The sequence below is a fragment of the Sciurus carolinensis genome, chromosome 18, assembly GCF_902686445.1.
Source record: "Sciurus carolinensis chromosome 18, mSciCar1.2, whole genome shotgun sequence".
NCBI lineage: Eukaryota > Metazoa > Chordata > Mammalia > Rodentia > Sciuridae > Sciurus > Sciurus carolinensis.
The window spans coordinates 5,067,460-5,089,766 of record NC_062230.1 but is presented as its reverse complement, the minus strand read 5'-3'; the positions used below and the strand labels follow the sequence as shown (position 1 = coordinate 5,089,766).

The 22,307-nt window shown below is 51.0% G+C and overlaps 1 protein-coding gene across 1 annotated transcript; it reads left to right on the top strand.

Annotated features, from left to right (window-relative positions):
• The first annotated feature begins 215 nt into the window (after nucleotides 1-215).
• On the top strand, nucleotides 216-21,538 carry Eif4h (eukaryotic translation initiation factor 4H). Its single transcript, XM_047533787.1, has 6 exons — nucleotides 216-372; nucleotides 13,927-14,114; nucleotides 15,460-15,524; nucleotides 15,610-15,706; nucleotides 19,554-19,691; nucleotides 19,922-21,538. Exons 1-6 carry the CDS (start codon nucleotides 314-316, stop codon nucleotides 20,059-20,061), a joined length of 687 nt encoding a protein of 228 aa, XP_047389743.1. The 5' UTR covers nucleotides 216-313; the 3' UTR covers nucleotides 20,062-21,538.
• Nucleotides 21,539-22,307: the final 769 nt, after the last annotated feature.

Below are 22,307 nucleotides of genomic sequence, written 5' to 3'. Positions count from 1 at the left end.
GCGCGCGGGCGGGGCGGGGGCAGCAGGCGGCCGCGCGTGCAGCAGAGGGGCCAGCACACAATGGGCGGCGGCGGCCGGCCGGGCGCGCGGCCCCCGCGTCGCCGCACCACGTGGGCCGTAGAGCGCGCCGGGTCAGCAGCGGCCCGTCGGCCCAGGCCGGGCGCGGCGCGGCGTACGTGCGCGCGCGCGCGCGTGCGTGCGTGCGATTTGCGATCAGGCGGTGCGGCGGACAGCCCCGGCGGCGGGGCGGGGGGAGTTATATTGCGGGGTCCTTCCTCGCTCACCCTGGTTCCTCTCGGAGCGGAGACGGCAAATGGCGGACTTCGATACCTACGACGATCGGGCCTACAGCAGCTTCGGCGGCGGCAGAGGGTGAGGCGGGCGTGCGCGGGCTGCCGCCGGGCGCGGGGACCGGGCCGCGACGGGGGCCCTGGGGCGGCGGTCTTGCTGCGCTCGCCCGGGCGGCGGGAGGCCGCGGCCGAGTGGGCCCGCGGAGGCCTGGAGCGGCGCCCGGAGGGCCGGGGCCTGGAAATGGCGCGCTCGGGGCGGGGGCGCGGCGGTTGGGCGCCGGGGTCTTGCTCGCCGGGCAGCTCCCGCCTGCTTCCCCGGCGCTGGTCCGGGCCGTGCTCGGGCCGCAGGTCCGGGCCGCAGCCACGCCGAGCCCGGGAACGGCCCCATCCCCCCCGGCGGGCGGGCGGGCGGGCGCGGGTTCGGCTGCAGCGCGGTGCGGGCCGCGGCCTGCCGGGCTCCGGCCTGGCTCACCCTCCGCGGAGCCCCTGCCCCTCGCAGGTGAGGCCCGCAGACCCGGCGAGGTCGGAGGCCGCGACCGCGGCGATACCCTCGCCGGTGCGGCGGGCAGCGCGGTGGCCCTTCCCGCGGCCGGAGGGAGGAGACCCGTGAAGGCGGATGCACCGCCGCGGTTCTGTGTGTTCGTCGTTGTAGGGTCGGAGTGCCTTATTGACAGGTGCCACGTGCTTGCCGGGGGGGGATTTTTATTTCTCCTTAGTTTTCACGTTCTGACCTGGAGAAGGAGTCGCATTTAGCCTCGCTGGTTCCGGTTCTGGTCAGATGCAGAAGACTACATATAATTGAAGCGCCCTCAAGGAAAGAAAAGTCTTTGGTGAATAGAAAGCCCACGATGTGTGACTCAAGGAAATCATCCTGGGTTTTTTTGTTGTTGTTGTCGTTTGTTTGTTTGTCTTTTAATTTCGAATTGCCGCATACAGAATTTAGAAAATGGGCTGTAAACATCTTGCTGTTTGTCAAGGACACACTTGGTCTTTGTGTCATTTTGCAGAAAGGATTACTTTCTCAGAATAGAACCCCAGTAGTACCTACTTAGGTGTCCAGTCTCCCCGATTGCTGTCCAGAAAGTATCTTTGGTGAAGAATGCGCTCTGTTGATGCCTTGGTTGGGGAAAGGCTGGAACAAAGGCTTGTCTGGGTGCGGGAGTGTGCTCAGTGTCATTCATGACTCGCTATCGTGGAAGTTGAGGTAGTTGTCTAGCCACCTGCATTTCAAAGAATATTTTATTTGCTAATAAAAAGGAAATAGATGTTGGATGACGTGTAAAATTACGCCTTTGGGGTAGTTTTCTAGACATTAAATTTGGACTTAAGTCTTCTTGAAATTTAATAGCAAGGTTTTTTTTTTTTTCCTAATTTCAAGACACATTCAGAAGTTCCAAGAAAATAGAGTAGTTCAATTTAAGGCAGGTCCAAGGAGGTTTAATTGATCAGGACTGCATTAGCTAGTCATAATATACTGAGCCTAGAGATTTCTTTATTTTAAAAAATTTTGCCTTTATTACACAGATATGCTAGCTTTTCTGGTGACAGAGGTGTTCACATTGGATGTTTTAGTGCATATCAGACTTTGACAGTTGGGGGAGACGTGAACAACCAAAAATAGGAAGTGATCAAAGTGAATTTTCTGATTTATTTATTTATTTATATTTTTGGTGCCAGGGATTGAACCCAAGGATGCTTGACCACTGAGCCATATCCCCAGCCCTTTTTCCTTTTTGTTTTTATTTTTTATTTATTTTTATTTTGGGAAGGAGTTCCTGGGATTGGACTTGCTGGCACTGGACCCCTGAGCCACGTCCTTAACCCTGTTTTGTATTTTATTTAGAGACAGGCTTTCACTGAGTTGCTCAGCACCTCACCATTGCCTAGGTTGTCTTTGAACTCTGATCTTCCTGTCTCAGCCTCCCAAGCTGCTGAGATTACAGACATGTGCCACCACAGTTGGCCCTTCAAAATGAGTTTTCTTAAAATGCATTTTATTTCAAATACCAGCAGACTTGGAAAATATTAGTTATTTACCTATCTGTGCTCCCAAAGCTGATATGAAAGATTCGAGAAAGTGCCATGCATCTTATAAGCTTCCTACTAGAAAGTTCCTTTAATGTTCAGTGCCTGCTGCATCTGACCTTGGAATTTTTCACTTGACTTCATAGTCATGTAAGTCATAGAAAGTATTGCTGAGTTCCTTTTGGGGGGTGGGATTGAATCAAGGGGTGATCAACCACTGAGCTGCATCCCCAGCCCTTTTTCATTTTTTATTTTGAAAGAGGGTCTTGTCAAGTTGGCTTAGGGCCTCACTGAGTTGCGCAGGCTGACCTGAAACTTGCAATCCTCCTACCTCAACCTCCTGAGTCACTGGGATTATAGCCGTGCGCCACCATGTCTGGGTTTGGCTGAGTTTCTTAAAGGTAGTTCTTAAAACCTGTTTTTGGGTTTGTGTGGTCATTTCATGCATAAGTGGGACTTCTAGTTATTGGGATCTCTGAAATTTAGCAGGGTAGTGGACCACACACTCTTCAGTGATCATCTCAGTTGTTATTTGAGTTATATTCACCCCAACAAATGTCCCAAGGTTGCACTGTGCTAAGCCTGATAGAAGTTTACCACCTGTTGGGAAGCCAGCCCTGTTTTGGTAATTATATAAGCTGCTCTTCCCCTAATTTAAAAACATCTTAAATTGAGTAATTCATCTCTGCTCTAAATCACTTGGATCACAGGTAGAAGGAATGGCAGGCTTGCAATGAATAGCTATGATCGGAAGTCCTGGTTTTAAGTTAGATGTTCCCCATAAGCTTGTTTTGCAGTTGTGTTTGATAGCCAGTGCGGTTGTCAGGAAGTGATACTGAAGGACTACTTTTTGCCCCAAGCCTCTACAGGCATGTCCCCAGCAGCCAAAGAGAGAACCAGAGACTGCATTGTTGTTCAGCAGGCAAATAAAAACAAAATTCCAAGTTATCAAGAGTTGATTGTACCAGGTCTTGAATGGGCTTCCTTCCCCCCCCCCCTTTGCTAAATTATCTTTGTGAGGTCTAGTACTCATTTGCCAAAGTACAGAGAAATACTGATTTTACATTCCAAATGTGAACAGTCTTATGAGCACTTAACTGAACACCATCAATCCTGAGACTTAGGTTGGAATCCAGAGGTAGCAAGAACTGAGATTGCTGGAATGTACCTGCTAAAAAGTGGGGAAGCTACAAATTCAGGTGTTCTTGAAGTTGGTGTCATAGCACACACCTGTGGTCCCAGATATTCATACTGAGGTGGGAGGATTGCTGGAACCTAGGGGTTCAAGACCAATATGGTGAACATAGTGAAACCCTGTATCTGTCTCTAAAAAAAGTACTTTTCAGGTTTCTGTTGGGAGCTAGAATTCTAGCCTTTAAACTTGTAGGATATAAGCCCAGCACCTATCTGAAACACCCTCCACCCACAATGGGAATTGAACCCAGGACTTGGCACCTGTTAGGCAAGTGCTCTACCACTGACCTACACCCCAGCCCTCTGTCTACACTGCTGACTGAATTTATTTCCTAAGGTGTTTTTTTTTTTTTCAGGGATGAGTGTGTGCTCGGGATTGAGCCTAGGGCCTTGTACGTGCTAGGCAAGCGCTGCTCCACTGAGCTTTGTCCCCAGCCCTAAGGTTTTTTGGTTTTTTTTTTTTTTTAATTGTAGTAAAATACACATAACATCAGATTAGCATTTTAGCTGTTTTAGGTGCACAGTTCAGAGTACTAACTAGATCCACAAAGTGTGCCGCTGCCGCCACCCTTCATCTTTTGGCTTCATGGGGTCAAGCTAAAACTGTCCCTATGATCAATAATCCCCTACTTTCCTTTCCCCCAGGTCCCTCGCAACCACTATTCTACTTTCTGTCTTAAAATGGGGCGGAAAGCAGTGTGTAAAAGCTATTGCCATTTCTACTGATGTGGTGTTTGCAGGGGGTGGAGATAATCAAACACAGGGTCTTTAAGCAGGCATTCTGTCACTGAGCTACACCCTCAAGTTGTTTTGTTTTGTTTTTTTTTTTTTTTTTTTTTTTTTTTTTTGGCAGTGTGGGGATTGAACTCAGGTACTCGACCACGGAGCCACATCCCCAGCCCTATTTTCTATTTTATTAAGAGACAGGGTCTCCCTGAGTTGTTTAGTGCCTCACTGTTATTGAGGCTGGGTTTGAACTCACAATCCTCCTGCCTCAGCCTCCCCAGCTGCTGGGGTTACAGGTGTGCGCCACTGCTCCTGGCTTTTTTTTTTTTTTTTTTTTAAGTTGTAGATGGGCACAGTACCTTTATTTTGTTTATTTAGTTTTTTTATGTGGTGCTGAGGATCAAACCCAGTGCCTCACACGTGCTAGGCTAGTGCTCCACCACTGAGTCACAACCCCAGCCCCCCTTTTTGTAAATTTGTAATTTGTTTATTGTTTTTGGCCTACTAGACACTATAGTGTACCATGAGTACAGAAACTTGGCTTGTCCTCTATTCCGTCTGCTGCCTGAAGCATAGGAGATATTTATCAAGTGTTTGTTGAATGAGTGAGTGGCACAAGTCACAACTGTGGGGTTCTTCTGTTGGTTTGTGTGTTTTATCAAAACCTTTACCTCCTCTGCCCCCATTCTTAATTCTTTTTATTTTTTTTCTGAATTCGATATATTTTTAAAATTTGTTTTTTTAGATATATATGATAGTGGACTATATTTTGACATATTAAACACCCATCCTTCTAATTAGGATCCCATTCTTGTGGTTCCTTTTGGGTTTTGTTTTGTTGGCACTGGGGATCGAGCCCACTGAGCTATACTACCAATTCCCCCCTCCCCCTTTTTTTTTCCCAAAGGCAGGGTCTTGCTAAATTGCTGAGGCTGGCCTTGAACTTGGGATCCTCCTGGTTCAGCCTCCTGAGTCGCTGAGATCACAGGCATGCACCACTGTACCCTGTACAACTGCTTTGTTTGGTATATCGTGTGCCTGTGTTGTCCCCTCCTGAATGTCGCCTCCATGAGCACTTGGATCCCACCCATATTGTTCACTACCACATCCCCTAAGCTGTGGGCAGGCCTGTGACAGTGCCAAGTGTAGAGCCATGCTAGAGGAAGGAGGGAACATTAAAATGACTGAAGGCTGCAGGAGGCCTCAGGTGACATGGGCCTGAAGGAAGGATGGGAAGCTCATTCTTCCTTTTTTTTTTTTGGTGGTGCTGGAGATTGAACCCAGGGCCTTGTGCATGCGAAGCACGTGCTCTGCCAACTGAGCTGTGTCCTCAGCCCCCTGGAAAGGCTCATTCTTATGTACCACTTACCCTCATGTTAAGGTTGGGTTTGCTCTGGTCCTCCTCCCTTCGCCTTCCATCCCCCTTTTGCGATTGCAAACCCTTAGCCTCTCTGAAAAGTGCCACCAGAAATCCTGGTCTCACCAAGAAGGCAGAGGCCTGGCTGTAGCCTGCTGCGGGCAGTGTGCGCCTGAGCCCCGCCTGCCCGGCTGTGCCGTGGCTGGAGCCAGCTCCTGCCCTTCTCCTGGCCTGTCTCCCACAAGTGAGCCAGCAGCTTGCGGGCGCTCCATGATAGGTGGCCCTGCTGTCCTTAACTTTGTTTTGTGGTACTAGCGACTAAGCCCGACCTGGCCGAGTTCTCGATTTTTGTGATGGTGTTTCCCTGCTCTTTGGATAAGTAGGAGTGGGGAAAATTCTCTTAACTGAAAGCTGTTTTTATTTTCCTGGCAATATTTCTAAAGCCAGGTAAGAGAAGCTGTTTGTTTTAAAGACATAAAACATTTTCTTTATGACCAGAGTAACTCAGTAATATAAAAGAGTACATAGTTGTACATAATTGTTACACGGTTTATGCTTTGACCATTTAATATATACATGCTTCTGCAGTTTCTAGAAAGTTTATTTCCACTTAATTTTTTTGAATTTATTTATTTCTGGGAAGACTTCACAATTTCAAGGAGTGTTCCCAGACGCTTGGAACACACAAAGCAGAATGTTTGAGCGGGGGTCAGGCCCAGCTCAGGCTCTGGCGTCCAGCTCACCTAGAATCTGAGGGGGGTGCTCCTGGCCTTTGCGTCCTGTGGCCTCAGAGCCGGTGCTTGCTTGATGTCGAAAGAGCTGAGTGACCCAGAATGTCCATGGCTTCCATTCAGTTGACTGTACTTGGTTCTGTGAAATTTTCTCCATGTCATGGTTTCTAAAAACGTCCATCTTGATCAGGATCTGTAGGTGTTTTGTCACGATAGTCCATTGACAGCGTGGACAGCGCAGATGGAGACCGCAGGTCTCCCTGTTCTGCAGACTCTTCTCTAATTCATGTGGAGTTGGTTGCATTTGGGGGCCTTTTAATTATCTGGCTCTACAGGAGATAGCTGGTTTCTCCTATGTGCTTCCGGCCACTCTTGTGTTCCTTAGGTTGACAGAGGAAAAATAAATATCTAACCTTAAAAAGTTGGAGTTGGAAAAGAGAGGAGTGTTGTGATCGCCTTTTCAGGTGATTGTGGACACTCCTATTTGATACTACACCAGAACTCAAGTGCTGGTTTCTCTGAAGGTTATTGCAGTGTGGAGTCTGAAAACTCAATAAATTTTTCACACTGTTACATTAAAATCTATCCTTTGTCTTGTACCTTGAATGGACAGCGAGTGTGTGCATTTGTAACATCCATTTAGGATTTGGAAACTGTAGTTTGACTGAGTTCTGCAGATCTTCCAAATGTTGACATGTTTCATTATATAGTATCAAAAAATGAACTCACTAATCAGCATTGCTGTCTAGTTCCTCAGGAAAGACTTTGAACAGGGAAGGCTGTAGAGCTTTTCTGTTGATGGGATACAAGTTATATAAAATTGTATTTTTTGCTTGAAAACCTGAATTTTATCTTTGGCAACAAATAGTGTTATTTTCCTGAAAGACTTTTTTCAAGAAGTTTGCCCAAAGTCTAATAGCCATGCGGAGCTCGGGAAGCATAGCTTAAGTCTTCAGAAAATCAGAGCCTGTTGCATGGGAAGGGTCTGTACTGGTCATCCAGTAAGGAAAGGCTCAGCAGCTTCAGTGTGAACACCTTTAAAAAAAGAAAGTCTAAAGCTGGGCGCAGTGGCCCAGGAAGCGGAGGCAGGAGGATCGTGAGTTCAAAGCCAGCTTCAGTAACTTAGTGAGACCCTGTCTCTAAATAAAATATGTGAAAGGGCTGGGTATGTGGCTCAGTGGTTAAGTGTCCCTGGGTTCAATGCCTGGTACAAAAAAAAAAGTCTTAACAGCTTTTAACCACTAACCACCCCAGAGACTGGTAAGTATAAGAAAACCATGGCTCCAGAGGCAGATTTTAGAGCAAAGGAATTATATCTTAGTGCTCTTTTAGAGGCTGGAAATAGAAAGAATTGCTAGTTGGCTTGGGTGAGGCTCAGCAGTAGATGCATGGTTAGCCTGTGTGAGTCCCTGGGTTCAATCCTAGCACCACCAAAATAGAGACAACTAGTCCTTGAATTAAAATAGAGGAACATTAGTGCATCTGGATCAGGCCAAAATTTTCTAGTTGATTACTTTTCCTAACATGTAAACTAGCTGAACATTTTCATATATGAACAAAGGTAGAAATTACTAGCATATGGAAAGCCCCCTCCTCCCCACGTCCATTACCCAGAGTGTTTTTTTTCCAGTACAGGGGATTGAACCTAGAATCACTCTGCCACAGGACATTTCCAGCCCTTATTTTTTGTGTTGAAGCAGGGTCTCGCTAAGTGTCTGAGACTGGCCTTGAACTTGTGATCCTCCAGCCTCCAGCCTCAGCCTCCCAAATGCTGGGATTACAGGCGTGCACCACTGTGCCTAGCTAGACTTGCTTTGTTGTTGTTGTTGTTACTGGAGATTTAACCCAGGGGCGCTTAGCCACCGAGTGACATCCCCAGCCCTTTTTAAATTTTTTATCTTGAGACAGGATATCACTAAGTTGCTTAGGACCTCGCTAAGTTGATGAGGCTGGCCTTGAACTTGCAATCCTCCTTCCTCAACTGCCCACGTCAAGAAGTGCCTTGCATTCACTGTCCATCAAGATCAAGGCCTTCAGACTGCTTTGTGTCCTGTATGTAAGGTGTTAAAAAGAGTGCTTTAGTGGGTCATTTGGTTTTGTTAGTGAAATAGATTAGAAAATATAGTACTTTATACTATAGGTTAAGACTATTGGACGTTACTTTTTTGTTTAGTTGAGTACATACATTTATATACGCATGCATTCATTAAGTCATAATATATTATTAACTGTTGGTGTCTAAAATTTTGAGGAACTCTTATTTAAATTACTAATTGGGAACGTTGTCTAAGTACATGTAACCCTCTTCTGGGTTTTTTTTTTTTTTTTTTTTTTTCCCAAATAGGAATACCCAAGAGTGACCAAAGTAATTTTCAGTTCTGGAGTAGCTTTTAGTTCTCTGACCTTTCATTCCTTCCTTTCCTGGAAAGTGCTCAACCCCGTAATGGCAGCAGTGAACTACGCAGCCTGTCTGTGGAACCTGGGCATTCTACTGGCTAGAACTACTTGGTTTCCCCACATAGCTTTTTATGTCTTGGAGATGTGGTTGGATTGTTGAGATCGCATTCACTGAGTTCCGAAGAGCAGAGTTCTTGAATATAAGGACCACTGTGGGCACTGCCTGGCCCTCTGCTTTCCAGAAACTTTCAGAGGCTCTGTGCACAACCTGTAATTAAGCACAGTTATCGAGATCACAGGGTTTAATTTTGAAGGCTGATGAAGGACCTTGGAGAAAGCTTGTTCTTATGCAGGGGCCATTTACTACTTTTTTGTTGTCGTCGTTTTAAAGACAGGATCTTGCTAAGTTTCTGAGGCTGGCTTTGAACCTGAGTTCCTTCTACCTCAGTCTCCCTGGCTGCTGGGATTACAGGCGTGCACCACTGTGTCCAAAAATTTACCTTTAATCCAAGTTGCATTGGGCCAGTTTTTAAAGACCTAAGCTACAACTAAATGTCTTGTACCATCCTGGATGGAATCCTGGAACAGAAAAAGACATGGGATAAAAACTATATCTGAATCAACTGAATTTTAGTTAGTAAAAATTATCAATATTATTTTGACGATGTGACCAGTATACCATACTAAGATAAAATGGTAATAATACGTAGATTAAATGTTTGCTGCGTAATAAGGGTTTAACTCTTAGCTTTTTAAAAATCGTCCAAAGCCCAGTAGTCACACGTGTGACTGTCATTTTCCTTTCTTCCTCTCCGCCTTCCCTCCCTCCTTCCTCCTTTTTAGAGCACACTGCTGACGCCTGTTGCTTGCTTGAATTTCGCTCTTGCACAGGCCGTCTTGCCCTGGGTTCAGTGGTGCGCTGTTACCCCAGTGACTCGGGAGGCTTAGGCAGAAGGCCAGCCTGGGAAGCTTAGGGCTAGGAACTCAGCTCAGTGGCACAGCACCCGGGTTCGGTTCCGGTGTCATAAGTAAGCACTGAGTGCGGTCTGGCAGAGAGCCGTGAGCCAGACAGTCCCACTCGGGAGGACCAGGGCTGAGCCCTGGTGCAGCTGCCCCTGATCCCTGAGCTAGTTGAGGGTGAGCACTCCTCTTCCAGATACCACGGGAGGAAGCTTCTGCCGTCGGGTCTCAGCATTTGTTTCAGGGTTCAAGAGTGACAGCAGGTTATGATGTGCACACCTGTGATCTCAGTGACTTGAGGCTGAGGCAGGAGGATCACAAGTTGGAAAACCAACCTCAGCAACTTAGTGAGACTGTCTCAAAATAGAAAGGTCTGGCAGTGTAGCTCAGTGGTAGAGCGCCCAGGGTTCAATCCCCAGTACCAAAAAAAAGCCCTAAGTGACGGCGGTGCTTCAATTCCATGTAGTTCACAGGGCACCCGGGAAGCTTCGTGGAGTCCTTTCCCAGGAGGAACTCGGCCCGCCCCTCAGTTTGCACTGTGCTCAGTGTGGACATGTCGGGCTCTTGGCTTCCTGCTTCGTCTACGCTGGGTCCAGCGCTGCCCTGTTGGCCTCCACTCTTCTCGTAGGTTTCTTTTGGAGGTGCCTCCCTCCAGCCTCCTTTTTCCTTTGGCATCTGGGTATCTTTGCTGAGCCATGTTAGAGTTCTGAGTCTTCGGTTTGCTGTGTGAAGTGTGGACCCGAGTCCTTGCTGCTGTTTAGTCACGTGGATTGCTGCTGCTGCATCTCCTCTGCCCTGCAGTGCCTGTTCCCACAGCTGTCACCTGCACTACGCAGTCCTTTGTGGGGGATGTGGTTTCTCCAGTCCAGCTGCCCGGACCCACTCAGCTCCCTAAGGCAGGAACCGAGCCTTGGGTTGGGCTCTACCGTTGTAACCTCATCTTATAGACATGCGGCTGTGGGTTGATTTGAGTGAAGAAAGTGATTTGTCTATAAAGGCCGTGGATCCCAGTGGGTCTGAAGGTTGGATTTCCTGAATTATTGAGGGTATAACTTGCTACTTGGCAACTTTAACTTTGTTTCAACGATCAGTAGACTGTCCCCAAGGGCATAAGAAAGAGCAAAGAGTGGCACATGCCTGTAATCCTAGTGGCTGGAGAGACTGAGGCAGGAGGATTGCAAGTTCAAAGCCAGCCTCAGCAATTTAATAAGACCCTGAGCAACTTAGCAAGACTGAAAAGGTGGGGGAGGGTGGCTAGGGATGTGGCTCAGTGGTTAAGCCCCCCTAGGTTCAGTCCCCACCACCAAAAGAAAGAAATAGGTGTGGTGCACACCTGTAATCCCATCAGCTTGGGAGGCTGAAGCAGGACGACTGAGAGTTCAAAGCCGTCCTGAGCAAAGTGAGGCCCTGAAATGTGACTCAGTGGTTGAGTGCCCCTGGATTCAATCCCCAGTACCCAGAAAGAAAGGAACAGCCGTGACCAGGGCGCTGAGGCTCACTGTGGTGGCAGTAGAGCCTAGCATCCAGCACAGGCTCGATCGGGGTGCAGCTTCTGGACAGGCCAGTGTGGGCTTCTTGGCTGGGACCCGCCCTGCGCTGGTGGCATTTTCCCTGAGCACCTCAGGGCCACCCTTAAGCTGTGATACCGCGCAGTATTCATGATGTGATTCACGGATCTGGAGTATTCATAAAATAACAGACGAGAAAACTGAGGCGCAGCAGTGATTTGGCAGAGGTCTACACAGAGCCGGAGTGACTCGAGCGTTCCCCTCGTGGTGTCTGCTGCCTCAGGACGTACTGCGACGGGCCACTTACCTGTGTGGGTCACCCCTGCCCCAACGTGGGTCTCGGGTCTAAGGCAGCTCAGGGCTTGCTGGCCTCCTGTGTGTGCGTGCTCTGTGGGGTCTGTCGCCTCGTCTGTCTGAAGTGGCTGGCACAATGCAGGTGCTGAGGTGCTTTATGATCCACAGGAGTAAATCTCATCCAGGCAGCGCTAACACCATGCCCTGGCGAGAGCTGTGCCGGGCCGGTGCCCTGGGGAGTTGACTGCATCAGGCAGGTGACAGTTGGGACTACTTCCGGACTTAGAGAATATATCGGCCACTGGCAGTCTGGTGAGGCCAGGGTGACTTGATTGAGGTGACAGCTTGGCTTACGTGCTCTGTGCCCCAGTGTCAGGCACCAGGCAGCCTTGCGTCGCTTCCCCTGGCACTACGTGCTCTTTGGACGCAGCCCACCCACAGTGGGGTTTCTGCTCTCCCAGAGCCGGAGCCGCCGCCTCAGCTCCTCCTGCTGCCCTGGTGACAGGTTGAGTCTGGCTGGCCGTCCCAGTCTGCCCACCCTCTGTGGGCTCTCATGCCGACGTTTAGTGTGCCCCTCCAGCCGGCTTCCCTCCACCGTTTCCTATCTTCCCCAGACACCGGGCCTGCTTCAGTGTCAGCGGGATTTGGTCCTCCCTGTCTCCCTGTTGCTCCCAGCCCCTCTGTGCCTGTAGCCACTTTTATCACCTCCTGGTCCTCACATCAGACCTAATGCCGTTTGCCCTTTTGCATACCTGCACGCAGGCGAGCCCTTCACTTGCGGTTTTGCTTTCCGCACTGTGGCATCTGGTCAGCTAGAGTCTGAAAGTAGTAAATCAGAAATTTTGGAAGCACATGGTGCGTTAAGTTGTATGCTGTTCTGAGAGGTACGGCAGGTTTGCACCAGGCTGCTCTGGATGTGAGGTGTCCCGTCTGCCACAGCTGCTGCACAGCATGGTTATGGGATCCTCCTACACGTCGTCACAAGGTCAGCAGACTAGCTGCCTCTCAGTGCCTGTGTCATCTCACCACATAGGCAGTGTGTCGTGTCGCATCATCAGGAGAAATAAGGGGGCGTCCGGTGCAGGAAGATGCTGGAGAGAGACCACGGCGATGACTTTACTACAATAGCTCTTGGTGTGTGACTTACAGGCTCCGCTTTACCTTAGGGATGTGCAGGAAAAAGCAGAATGTATTGGGCGTGGTTCTGACCCGCTTCAGGTGCCCGCAGCCATGAGTCTGTGCGCTCACAGCTATGAACGTCTCCACATGCTCAGCAGGTTGGAGCTACTTCAGTGCAAGAGAATATCTTCTTACAGGATATTGTGTTGAACAAATGAACTCAAAGTGTTGTTATTAGTCCTCCTCCTCCACTGGGACGGTTTTTCAGGTGTTTCTGCCTTGTCTTATAGTCATTGTTCAGTTCTGTTTTGGTTTGGTTTGGTTTTGGTTTTGGTTTTTGGTGGCACGGGATTGAACTCAGGACCTTGCACATGCCAGGCAAGCACTCCACACTGAGCTACATCCCCAGCTTATGGGTTTTGGTTTTTGGTCCCAGGGATTGAACCTCAGGTGCTTAACCACTGAACCACATCCCTAGTCCTTTTTAGTCTTTATTCTGAGATAGCGTTTCCCTAAGTTGTTAAGGCTGACCTTGAACTTGGCGGGCCTCCTGCCTCGACCTCCGGTGTCGTTTGACTTGCAGGGTTGCACCACCACGCTAGCCTGGAGATGTCTTGACTGTATCTTGGGAAAGATGTAGAATACCTTCCTGGTATTTCTAGCAGTAGGTGAATGAAGGAAACAGATTTCCAAATAAAGCTGAGAGAGGTTGGACTACCTCCTCGGGGTGTGGCTGTGTCAGGAGATGGGATTTCACCCAGTGCACCTGGAGAGTCAGCGACCTTCCTCAGCCGAGGTGTGGGGCTAGGGTTTCACCAGGTTGGCAGCGGGGCACAGCACAGCCCTCATGCCCAGCACCTGCGGTCCTCTCCTCAGGCAGTGGAGATGAACTGTTACCAGTGTTCACCCTCAACTTCAGTCATCCCTCCTCCCAGCATAGCGTACCCCGCTGACCAGTTTGCTTCCCTGTCCCCAGTACTGCCGTATGGGAAGGGGGCATTGGCGCAAATGTTGGGTATAAACATTTGGCAGATGCAGGAAGTAGGAGAGAGCTCCTTGTTTTAGGAAGACGTGCTGTTTGGATCTGCTTATCTAGAAATGTGCGTTCACTTACATTCCGTGTTTCTGTCATCAAAACCAGGCACCTTTTTGATAAGTCCTATTTTATATTATTCTCTAAAACGTTCAACTCTGATTGCCGTTAGAGTGGAGTGTTCTTCTGGGGCGCTGGCATGTGGCATGGCTGCGCGGAAGACAGCTTGGCGTGTCCTGCTCCTCTGGTGAGGGCACGCGGGCAGACTCATCCCATCTGTTTCTCCTCCTAGGTCCCGCGGCAGTTCTGGTGGCCATGGTTCCCGTAGCCAGAAGGAGCTGCCCACAGAGCCCCCCTACACAGCATACGTAGGAAATCTACCTTTTAATACAGTTCAGGGCGACATAGATGCTATCTTTAAGGATCTCAGCATAAGGAGTGTACGGCTAGTCAGAGACAAAGACACAGACAAATTTAAAGGTGAGTTTGCAGAATCTTTATGATGTATTAATGGGGGAGAGAATGAAAACATGTTAGTGAACCAGGAAACTCCACTCGTCAAAGTGTGCGACACGTCGGCCTGACTCAGGTAGCTGGGAGTGAGATCACTCTTGAATTTACAGTTTGGTTGCACTGGATGAAAACATGTTTTCCACCTGATCCGGTTTGTAGAAATACTTGGCTTATGCCCAGATTGGTTTGTCTGACCTTGGGAGCAGGCAGGTCTCTGCCCAGGAAGAACTGGGGAGCTAAAACTGAGGACTTCTTAAAAAAATAGTTTTAGTTATAGATGGACACAATGCCTTTATTTTATTTTTTATTTTTTTTAATGTGGTGCTGAGGATCGAACCCAGTGCTCACACTTGCTAGGCAAACGCTCTGCCCCTGAGCCACAGCCCAGCCCTAACACTGAGGACTTCCAAGTTACTTTTCACCTCGACTGACTCTCATATTTTCTTTTTCGTTTTCCCATAATCCGGCAATAAAACTCAACAGAGTACATAGTGCTGGCAGTGTGTGCTGGTAGTAGCAGATTCAGAGCACGTGTTGGCGCTGCTCATGTCAGAAAGCCGGTGTCTGCAGACCAGCTCCCTTTAAGGTGTTGGAGCTCAGAGTGGTCAGATGAGCAGTGAGCAGATCCGGCTTCCCCAGGTTTCCTGGAGGGACGTGTGCCCAGCCTCAGTGTGTGGTGCCAGGTACAAGGACTTGGGGCCTACATTGTGCATCTATGGAAAGCGCAGTGTGACTTACGGGGAGCAGGGCAGGAAGCAGGGGGTGCCAGTCAGATTGGTCTTGGGAAGCCTACGTGCAGCATAAGATCACACTGTCAGTCACTTCTGTTGGCCTAAGAGGAGAGTGACTTCGTTGCCACGGAAACATTTTTTGGCATTGTAAACAAATTTTATACCCCAGTAGAAAGTTAATGGGCACCTCGAGCCTCTCCTTCGGAGCATTCCAGATATTAATTTGAGTCTGTGAAATCTAACCCCCAATTAGAGTGTTAAATGAAATCATCCAGAAGCTGAATGGCCCTGCGGCGACCCAAGAAAGGTTTGACACTGTGGTTAAACAAATTCAAGGAAGCGCCGGGGAAACAGCCGCCCTCCTGGTACCTGTTTGGTTAGTGTTTTCTGACTGACAGACAGAATATGACTGAGAGGGAGGAGCACCAGGCAGGGTCCGTACCCTCTTTCAGGGTCTGCTCACCTCCTGTCACCTCAGTGCCACAAGCCTGGTCATTGTGATGTAGGGAAATGGTGCAGATGGGGGGCGGCAGCCCTCTGGTCCAGAATTCCTGAAGAAGGGGGCTTCTTTTCTCTTGCAGGGTTCTGCTATGTAGAATTCGATGAAGTGGACTCTCTGAAGGAAGCCCTCACCTACGACGGCGCAGTGAGTGCCCTGGGTGCCCTGGGTCGCGCGAGCCGCGGAGCTTGTCTTCTTGCTGATACTTACACTATTTTCCCCTTATCATTAGCTGTTGGGTGATCGGTCACTTCGTGTGGACATTGCAGAAGGCAGAAAACAAGATAAAGGTGGCTTTGGATTCAGGAAAGGTGGACCAGATGACAGAGGTGATTGGTTCTTCTGAGACTGCACATAACGCTTGCTGCGTGCCCACCAGTTACAGCTCCTGAGCGCCACTCGCAGGACGCTGTCTCGTAGGCCGATAGGTCCTGGTGAGCCAGTAAGACCGAGCGTGAAGTCTCAGGAGTGGCGTGGCTCCTGCTGGCCGGGGTTTTCCATTTGCAGCAGGACTTTTAGAGCGGTCCCATTGAGCCGCTCGCGGGTGGTGCGTCTTCCAGATAAGTTTCCATGTTTGTGCAGCAAGGTAATGAGACGGCCTCAACTTGACCTTTTTTGTGTATCCTCAGGAGTGGGTGGCTCTCAGGAATCTAGAGGTGACTGGGATTCCCCGGACGACTTCAGTTCTGGTGTCAGTGTTTAAAGGATATCACCTCCCCTTCCGGCAACTTCTGCCGCTGTGCTTCCTGGGAGTAGCTGGCCCAACCTGGCCCGGCTGCTTTAGCTCCCTTCACAGACAGAACTTTCCTGAAAGGCACCCAGGCAGCAGTGCGCCTCTCTGTCCCTGTGAGTAGGACCGAGAGCCCGCGTGGAGGGCAGTCAGACCCTTGCCCCTGGCACCGCGCTCACTTGTGCCTTGTCAGCCCTGACCCAGGGAGGCACCTCAGTGGATTTGTGCCTGGCACAAAGAGAAGTACAGATGCTTCTAGAAATAACGCAGTGTAGAGGTTCTAGAAGCTTACAGAAAGCTTCAGAACTGTGGGTCCTGGCGGCTGCCTCTTACATGGCCACAGGTGGTCCTGGAGGCCAACTTTCTCATGGTGCACGGAGCTCCAGTCCCTTCCCTGCAGAATGACCTGCTGCTGCATTCCCAGCCCCCCACCCAGGGAGTCTGTGGCCTCAGCTCGGGAGGGAGCGAGCGGGCGGGCCAGGCCTGGTTGAAAGGGCGATCTCCCAAGTGCTTGACTTCACGTCCACCTCTCGTTTTTAGTTATGGAGGGACTACAGCACATCAGAGCGTCAGCAGCAGCAGAGGTTGGACCGGAGGTCGGGCCTGTTTTCTTTCGCACAAACTCGGGGTGCTCTTGGCACCCGCCCCCAGCCTCTCCTCCCCTAAACAGCTGGGTCATCGGCGAGGAGGGGAGGGACTGTGCAGCCGTCCTGCGGGTCTGAAACGTTTTTGAAACTTATTTCCAGCGCTGCTTGAGCTAAACAGATAACGACATATTTGTTGAGTAATTTAGTTCTTGCAAGTCCTATGCAGCCAGTCAGAAATGAGCTTATTCATAAAAGTACAGTATCATCCAGTAAGTCTGTAATTTTATGTATAAGCTGGTCTCTGACTGAAACGCGCACCAGAGGCCTCCTCAGCCGGCCCAGCGCAGGAGCGGGCCAGAGCGGGGCTTTACCTGCTGCTTTGTCCTCAGCCCCGCCTGCTCAGCTCAAGCTGTGTGGGCGCCTGAGTGACTAGCGTCTTCCCATTAGCTCAGCCTGGCCCGGATGCCCAGGCAGGGATGCAGTCGGAGCCACAGTCGGAGCCACTGCTTTGCTGCGGACACTGAGCCGCAAGTGCGGTGACGTCTATCTAAAACCCGGGGTTGGTCGTGGCTAATTTGATGCTTTGTACCTTACTTGCAAAATAGACCTTTTTCACTCCAACAGAATTGTGCTTTCTGAAAAATGACATGCTCTTGTACCTTTCTAAAAGCCACATGAAAAATAGCCATACAGAAGAATATAAAAGAGTAGCAAAGGAAAGTGCAGGGCCCAGGGCAGGATGCAGAGTTCCACCAAGGGTCACCAAGGGCTCTTGCTGGAAACCTGCTGGCAGGCTTGAGCCAGGGAGTCCTGCTGCCGAGCCTGGCTTCTTCTGGGCCGTTTGATGAGGGCTGTGCGGTGAGACCCGACTTGCCTCACGCTGCTGTAGCACAGCTGTGCTCGTCATGCCCCTGGACTGAGTTGCCTCATGGGGGTGGGTGTGAGCGAGCTGGGGGCACACGTTTTAAGACTTCTTATTAAAGGAGTGTAAACAGTTGGGTTCCTTGGGGACAGGGTTGCGTTAAACATGAACACTGCCCGGGCTCGGGTTGGCTTGGGCTGGCTTGGTTGACTTTTCAGCAGGGCTGGGGATCTGAGCCCAGTGCCTCAGGTGTGCTCGAAAAGGGGTCTGCTCCTGTGCCACATCCCCAGCCTCGGATTAAACCTTATCAGATTAACGTGGTTGCTGAGTTTACCAGGACCTTTTGACACTTGACTCTTTGCATCCACCTGTGTTTTCTCCAAAGCCAAGTTCCTGTTGGTCCAGATCTATTTGGAATTGTTTTCATTACACATTTTGTTAAAATTTACATTGTTCAGCTCAGTCTCTGAACTGAATTTTAGATAACTTGATCTTTTTAAACTGCTTGCCACCCATTAAGGAACAGAACCAGCGTGCTGGTGGAGACGATTGGCCTTGTTAGTCGAAATGGCCACACTCCGTAAAGGCACCGGAACAGGGAAGCAGCCAAGACTGAACCGTCACCCTGCCGAAAATGCAGGGTTGGTTCCCTTGAGCCTCTGTCACTAGGCTCTTAGCAGTGCCTGACCTTATTTAAGTGTGCTTCTGTGTGAGGAGCACTTGATTCTGTTAGCACGCAGTGTGGCTTCACTAACAGCCCAGAGCCACAGCTGGGCCCCATGGTACTCTAACCTGCATGGTGCGGCCCTTGCCCTGTGTCTTAGCCCTCTTGCCCCTGGGGACACCAGGCAGCCTACAGCACTAGTTGGGCCGTTTTAAACTGAGGTCACCACTTGCACTTTCTGTGAAAAGCAGAAAAGGACAAGAGCCCCAGGGTAGCTCCTGCCTGTGCTTCACCAGGCAGGTGGCTGGGCCTTCCTGCAGCAGGGGGCCTGCACCTCCGCAGCCCAAACCTCCACACGCTGTTCAGCCCTGGGAGTGGCCACAGACCTGCTGCCAGTTTTCTCATTTTGAAACAGGGTCTCACTAAGTTGCTGAGGCTGGCCTTGAGCTTGTGATCCTCCTGCCTCGGCTTCCCTGGCTGATATCACAGGCATGTGCAGTGTACCCTGCAAATGCTGCCAGTATGACTTGGGGTTAAACATAAATTTTAGCACATTAATCTGGGTGGTGAGAATTGACTATATGTGGAACATACCTAAGGCCCTGAGGGTCATTGTGCCCCCACCACTGGGCTGAAGACCAAACTCAGGGCCTTACGCACGCTAGGTGAGAGCTCTGCCACTAAGCTAAATCCCCAAGCCCCTGAGGGTTCTTACAAATAAGTTTCTTAGAAAATGGAACTGTAGCCCCATCCATGGGAGAAGTGAGCCCACTCACCCCTGGGAGCTCTGGCAGAGGGAGCAATGCTGGGTGGCTCTGCAGCAGGGCCAGGCGAGGGGGCCTCCTTGGATGGCCTTTCCCTGTTGCCCACAGGTGCTTTGCTTCTAGAACAGTCCACACCAAATTGCAGCAGAAATAGGGAAATGGGGCATGTCACCCAGAGACTTGGTATTTTTGCCTTTCTGGAGCTTCTTGTGATTTGTGTTATAAATAAATAGCTTCTGAATTTTGGGCTTGTCTTTTTGAATCACTGCTATTCGTGCTGGAAACCACACCAAGCCCTGTCGTGAGCTCTGCTGTTCTCCTACTTTCCCTGCAAGCTGGGAATTTAAAGAGCTCATTTTATTCTCTTCTGTGATTCTGTGTCTTGTTTTCTTTCAAAAATCTCTTTTTAACATTGTAATTTGGACTTGTTTTCAGTATTCTTTATTTTGGAAAAACTTCAAATACTGGACAACCCAAAGAATTAAAGGTTCACGCAGCATCCGCTTACAGCACACGCCACCTGGTCCTGAGGCAGCAGTTGGTCACCCGGTGTTCCCTCTCTCCTCCAGGCTTCAGGGATGACTTCCTGGGGAGCAGGGGAGGCAGTCGCCCCGGGGACCGGCGAGCAGGCCCTCCGATGGGGAGCCGCTTCAGGGATGGCCCTCCCCTCCGAGGATCCAACATGGACTTCAGAGAGCCAACAGAAGGTACGGTGGTGCTCTGTGATGGGCCGTCTGCATGCACCCGGCTGTCCCCTGTGCTCCACACAGTTGTTGCCTGGGCCACCACTTGTCCTCGGGAGTGAGTGTGCCCGGCTGTAGACTGGCGCTGGCGGTCACATGGCAGCCGGGCTGGGTGCCGAGCTCACCGCGGATGGGCCTTGCACTGGAGGTGGAAGGGAGCCCCCTCTGCATAAACCACCCTTTCTCTCCCCCAGAGGAAAGAGCACAGAGGCCGCGGCTGCAGCTCAAACCTCGAACAGTGGCAACGCCCCTCAATCAAGTAGCCAATCCCAACTCCGCCATCTTCGGGGGAGCCAGGCCCAGAGAGGAAGTCGTTCACAAGGAGCAAGAATGAGCTCTGGTTGGGAGGGAATGGGGTGTGGGGGAGTTAGAGCAAGACCACAGCCCGGTGGCCCTGGACCGGCCGCCCCGCAGGCACCTTTCCTGCGCCTGACGTTGTCCTCCTTTCTTACAGCGGACACAGAGCTGTGACTGCATGTCAGCTGTTAACAAGTGGTTTCTAGTACCTTCTTGCTTCGCTCTGTCTCTAGTGCCTGTTAGGTGCTTCCCCTCCTCCCTGCCCATCTTCCTCCCGTCCTCCCCAGCTCCTGTCCTCGTGCGGCACAGGGGCCCGCAGGACGACGGCAGGCGGCTGGGGCGGCGGCCGGGAGCTGCTCCGTGTCTGTCCTCCTGCGCTTCCTCCTTTATTTAGACGCTGGCCAGACTCCAGGCGTCTCCTTTGGTTTTCTCAGTGCTTCTTTTCCGACCTGCATGCTGAGTTCTGTGTTGCTGTGGCTTCCAGGAAGAAGAGAAGGGCTGGCAGCCCGGCCAGCAGACCAGGAGGCACCTGTGGCCCCGCAGGTTGCCTGCTGTGGGGTGACCGGCCCAGCGGCTCATCTCCGAGGGAGCCGAGAGGAGCAGCAGGGGGCGGGCACGGGGCCGCAGGCATGTGCGTGTGGGCGCGGTTCTGCCACCGCTCTTTCAGGACAGTGTCCCCAGTCCCTCAGTCTGCTGGGCACAGGTGGCCGCCAGCTGTCAGCTCCCTCCAGGTGGAGGCGCTGCACTGGGCTCCTGCCTGCCTCCCAGTGACTCCTCGTCTCTGCTCCCAGTAGAAGTGACACAGTGAGAGGCTGCTGCACCGCCCACCCCGTAGGTTGACAGTGGAAATGGGCCCAGGACCCGGCACTTTACTGTTTCACTTGATGAATTGAAAATCTCACTATGCAGAGCTGTCCGCACCCGCGGCACCTGTAGGTGACTGCACATGTCTGAGCGTGTCCCTCATCTTGGGGACAGTCTGTTGCTCCCGGTGCAGTGCTCACCCCTCCCCTGGGGGTGAGGCGTTAGGCAGTGGCGTTTGAACACCACCGTGTGAGCAGGTGGGGCACTGGTTAGCTCCTCTAGCCTAGGGGGAGAGGCCGGCCGAGGGGCAGCCTGGCCTGCGCATGCAGTGTGCTTAGGTGGCGGTTCCAGCTAGCTGCCACCGGCTCTCACCAGGTCTCAGCAACTCACAGAACTCTCTCCCGCCTTCCGCTGTCATCCTCTCCGCTTCTGAGATAAGAACCATTTGTGTAACACAGTACTTACCTTAAGAAAGACGCGCCTTGTGCGGGCGCACCAACCTGAGCTCAGACGACCTGCTTACCTCCTCGTGTGGAAAGATAAGAGCAAACAAACTCATCTAACCCTCTGGGCGGTCCAGTTGACTTTTAAATGTAAGAAAAGAGTGGAATTCCAAACACTTAACACATTCAGCTATATGACAGAAAGTAAATCTATGGATATGGTATTTTGTGAATGATCTTTTAAATAAAAGAAAAACTTACGTAATATTTAATGCTTGTCTTTATTTGAGTTCTTTTTAAGCTACTTGTTAAATTAGCAATTTTAAGTTTTGGGGAGCACTACCCAGACTCGGGAGGGTGCACCGGGCTGTAAGCTCAGCTCAGCGAGGTCATCTTGAACGCTGGAATGATGCCCACTCCCCTTCTTTTCCTTACTTCCTAAAAGTGCCATTTTCTCAACCAGCAAACCTTCCAGGCCTGTGGTGACTTTCTGTTCGGTAGACCATCTTTCCCAAGGTGGAAGCAAGCAGGTGCTAGGGTGTGTGTTCTAACAGCTGCTTGCTTGTGAAGGGTGTCCCGGACCCTCCGGTGACAGCGGTGGCACCGAGTGGCTGGGGTGCGGGAGCTGTGCCGTGCTGTGCCGTGCTGTGCCAGTTGCCTGGTGCAGTTCTCGTCCACCTGAGTGGGCAGCACACACCCTCCCGTGGCAGTGGGGGACCCAACTGCACACAGGTTACTCCCCTGGAGGCCGAAGTGCACCAGGTGGAGTCAGAGTCCTGCCTGTAGCTGAGCTGAGTGGGGGAGGCAGAAGCTGGGGCACAGGTGTCCCCATGTCAGGCTGCTGTCACAGGCCCTGGATCCCTCCCCAGTGCCACAGAGCAGGGACGCTCATAGTCCCAGCCAAGGCCAGTCCAGGCAACTCTGCCAGACCGTCTCAAACTAGGGCTGGGATGTAGGACCACAAGGAAGAACGTGTCCCCCAAGCCAGCCAGTTGCTGGGTGCCAGCCGGCCTCTTGGAGGTGGGTGTGAACTGGT

Coding starts and splice junctions, on each gene's coding strand:
- Eif4h (XM_047533787.1), top strand. CDS start 314: ATGGCGGACTTCGATACCTACGACGATCGGGCCTACAGCAGCTTCGGC. Junction 373..13,926: donor AGCTTCGGCGGCGGCAGAGG/GTGAGGCGGGCG, acceptor TTCTCCTCCTAG/GTCCCGCGGCAGTTCTGGTG. Junction 15,707..19,553: donor AGGTGGACCAGATGACAGAG/GTGATTGGTTCT, acceptor TCTCTCCTCCAG/GCTTCAGGGATGACTTCCTG.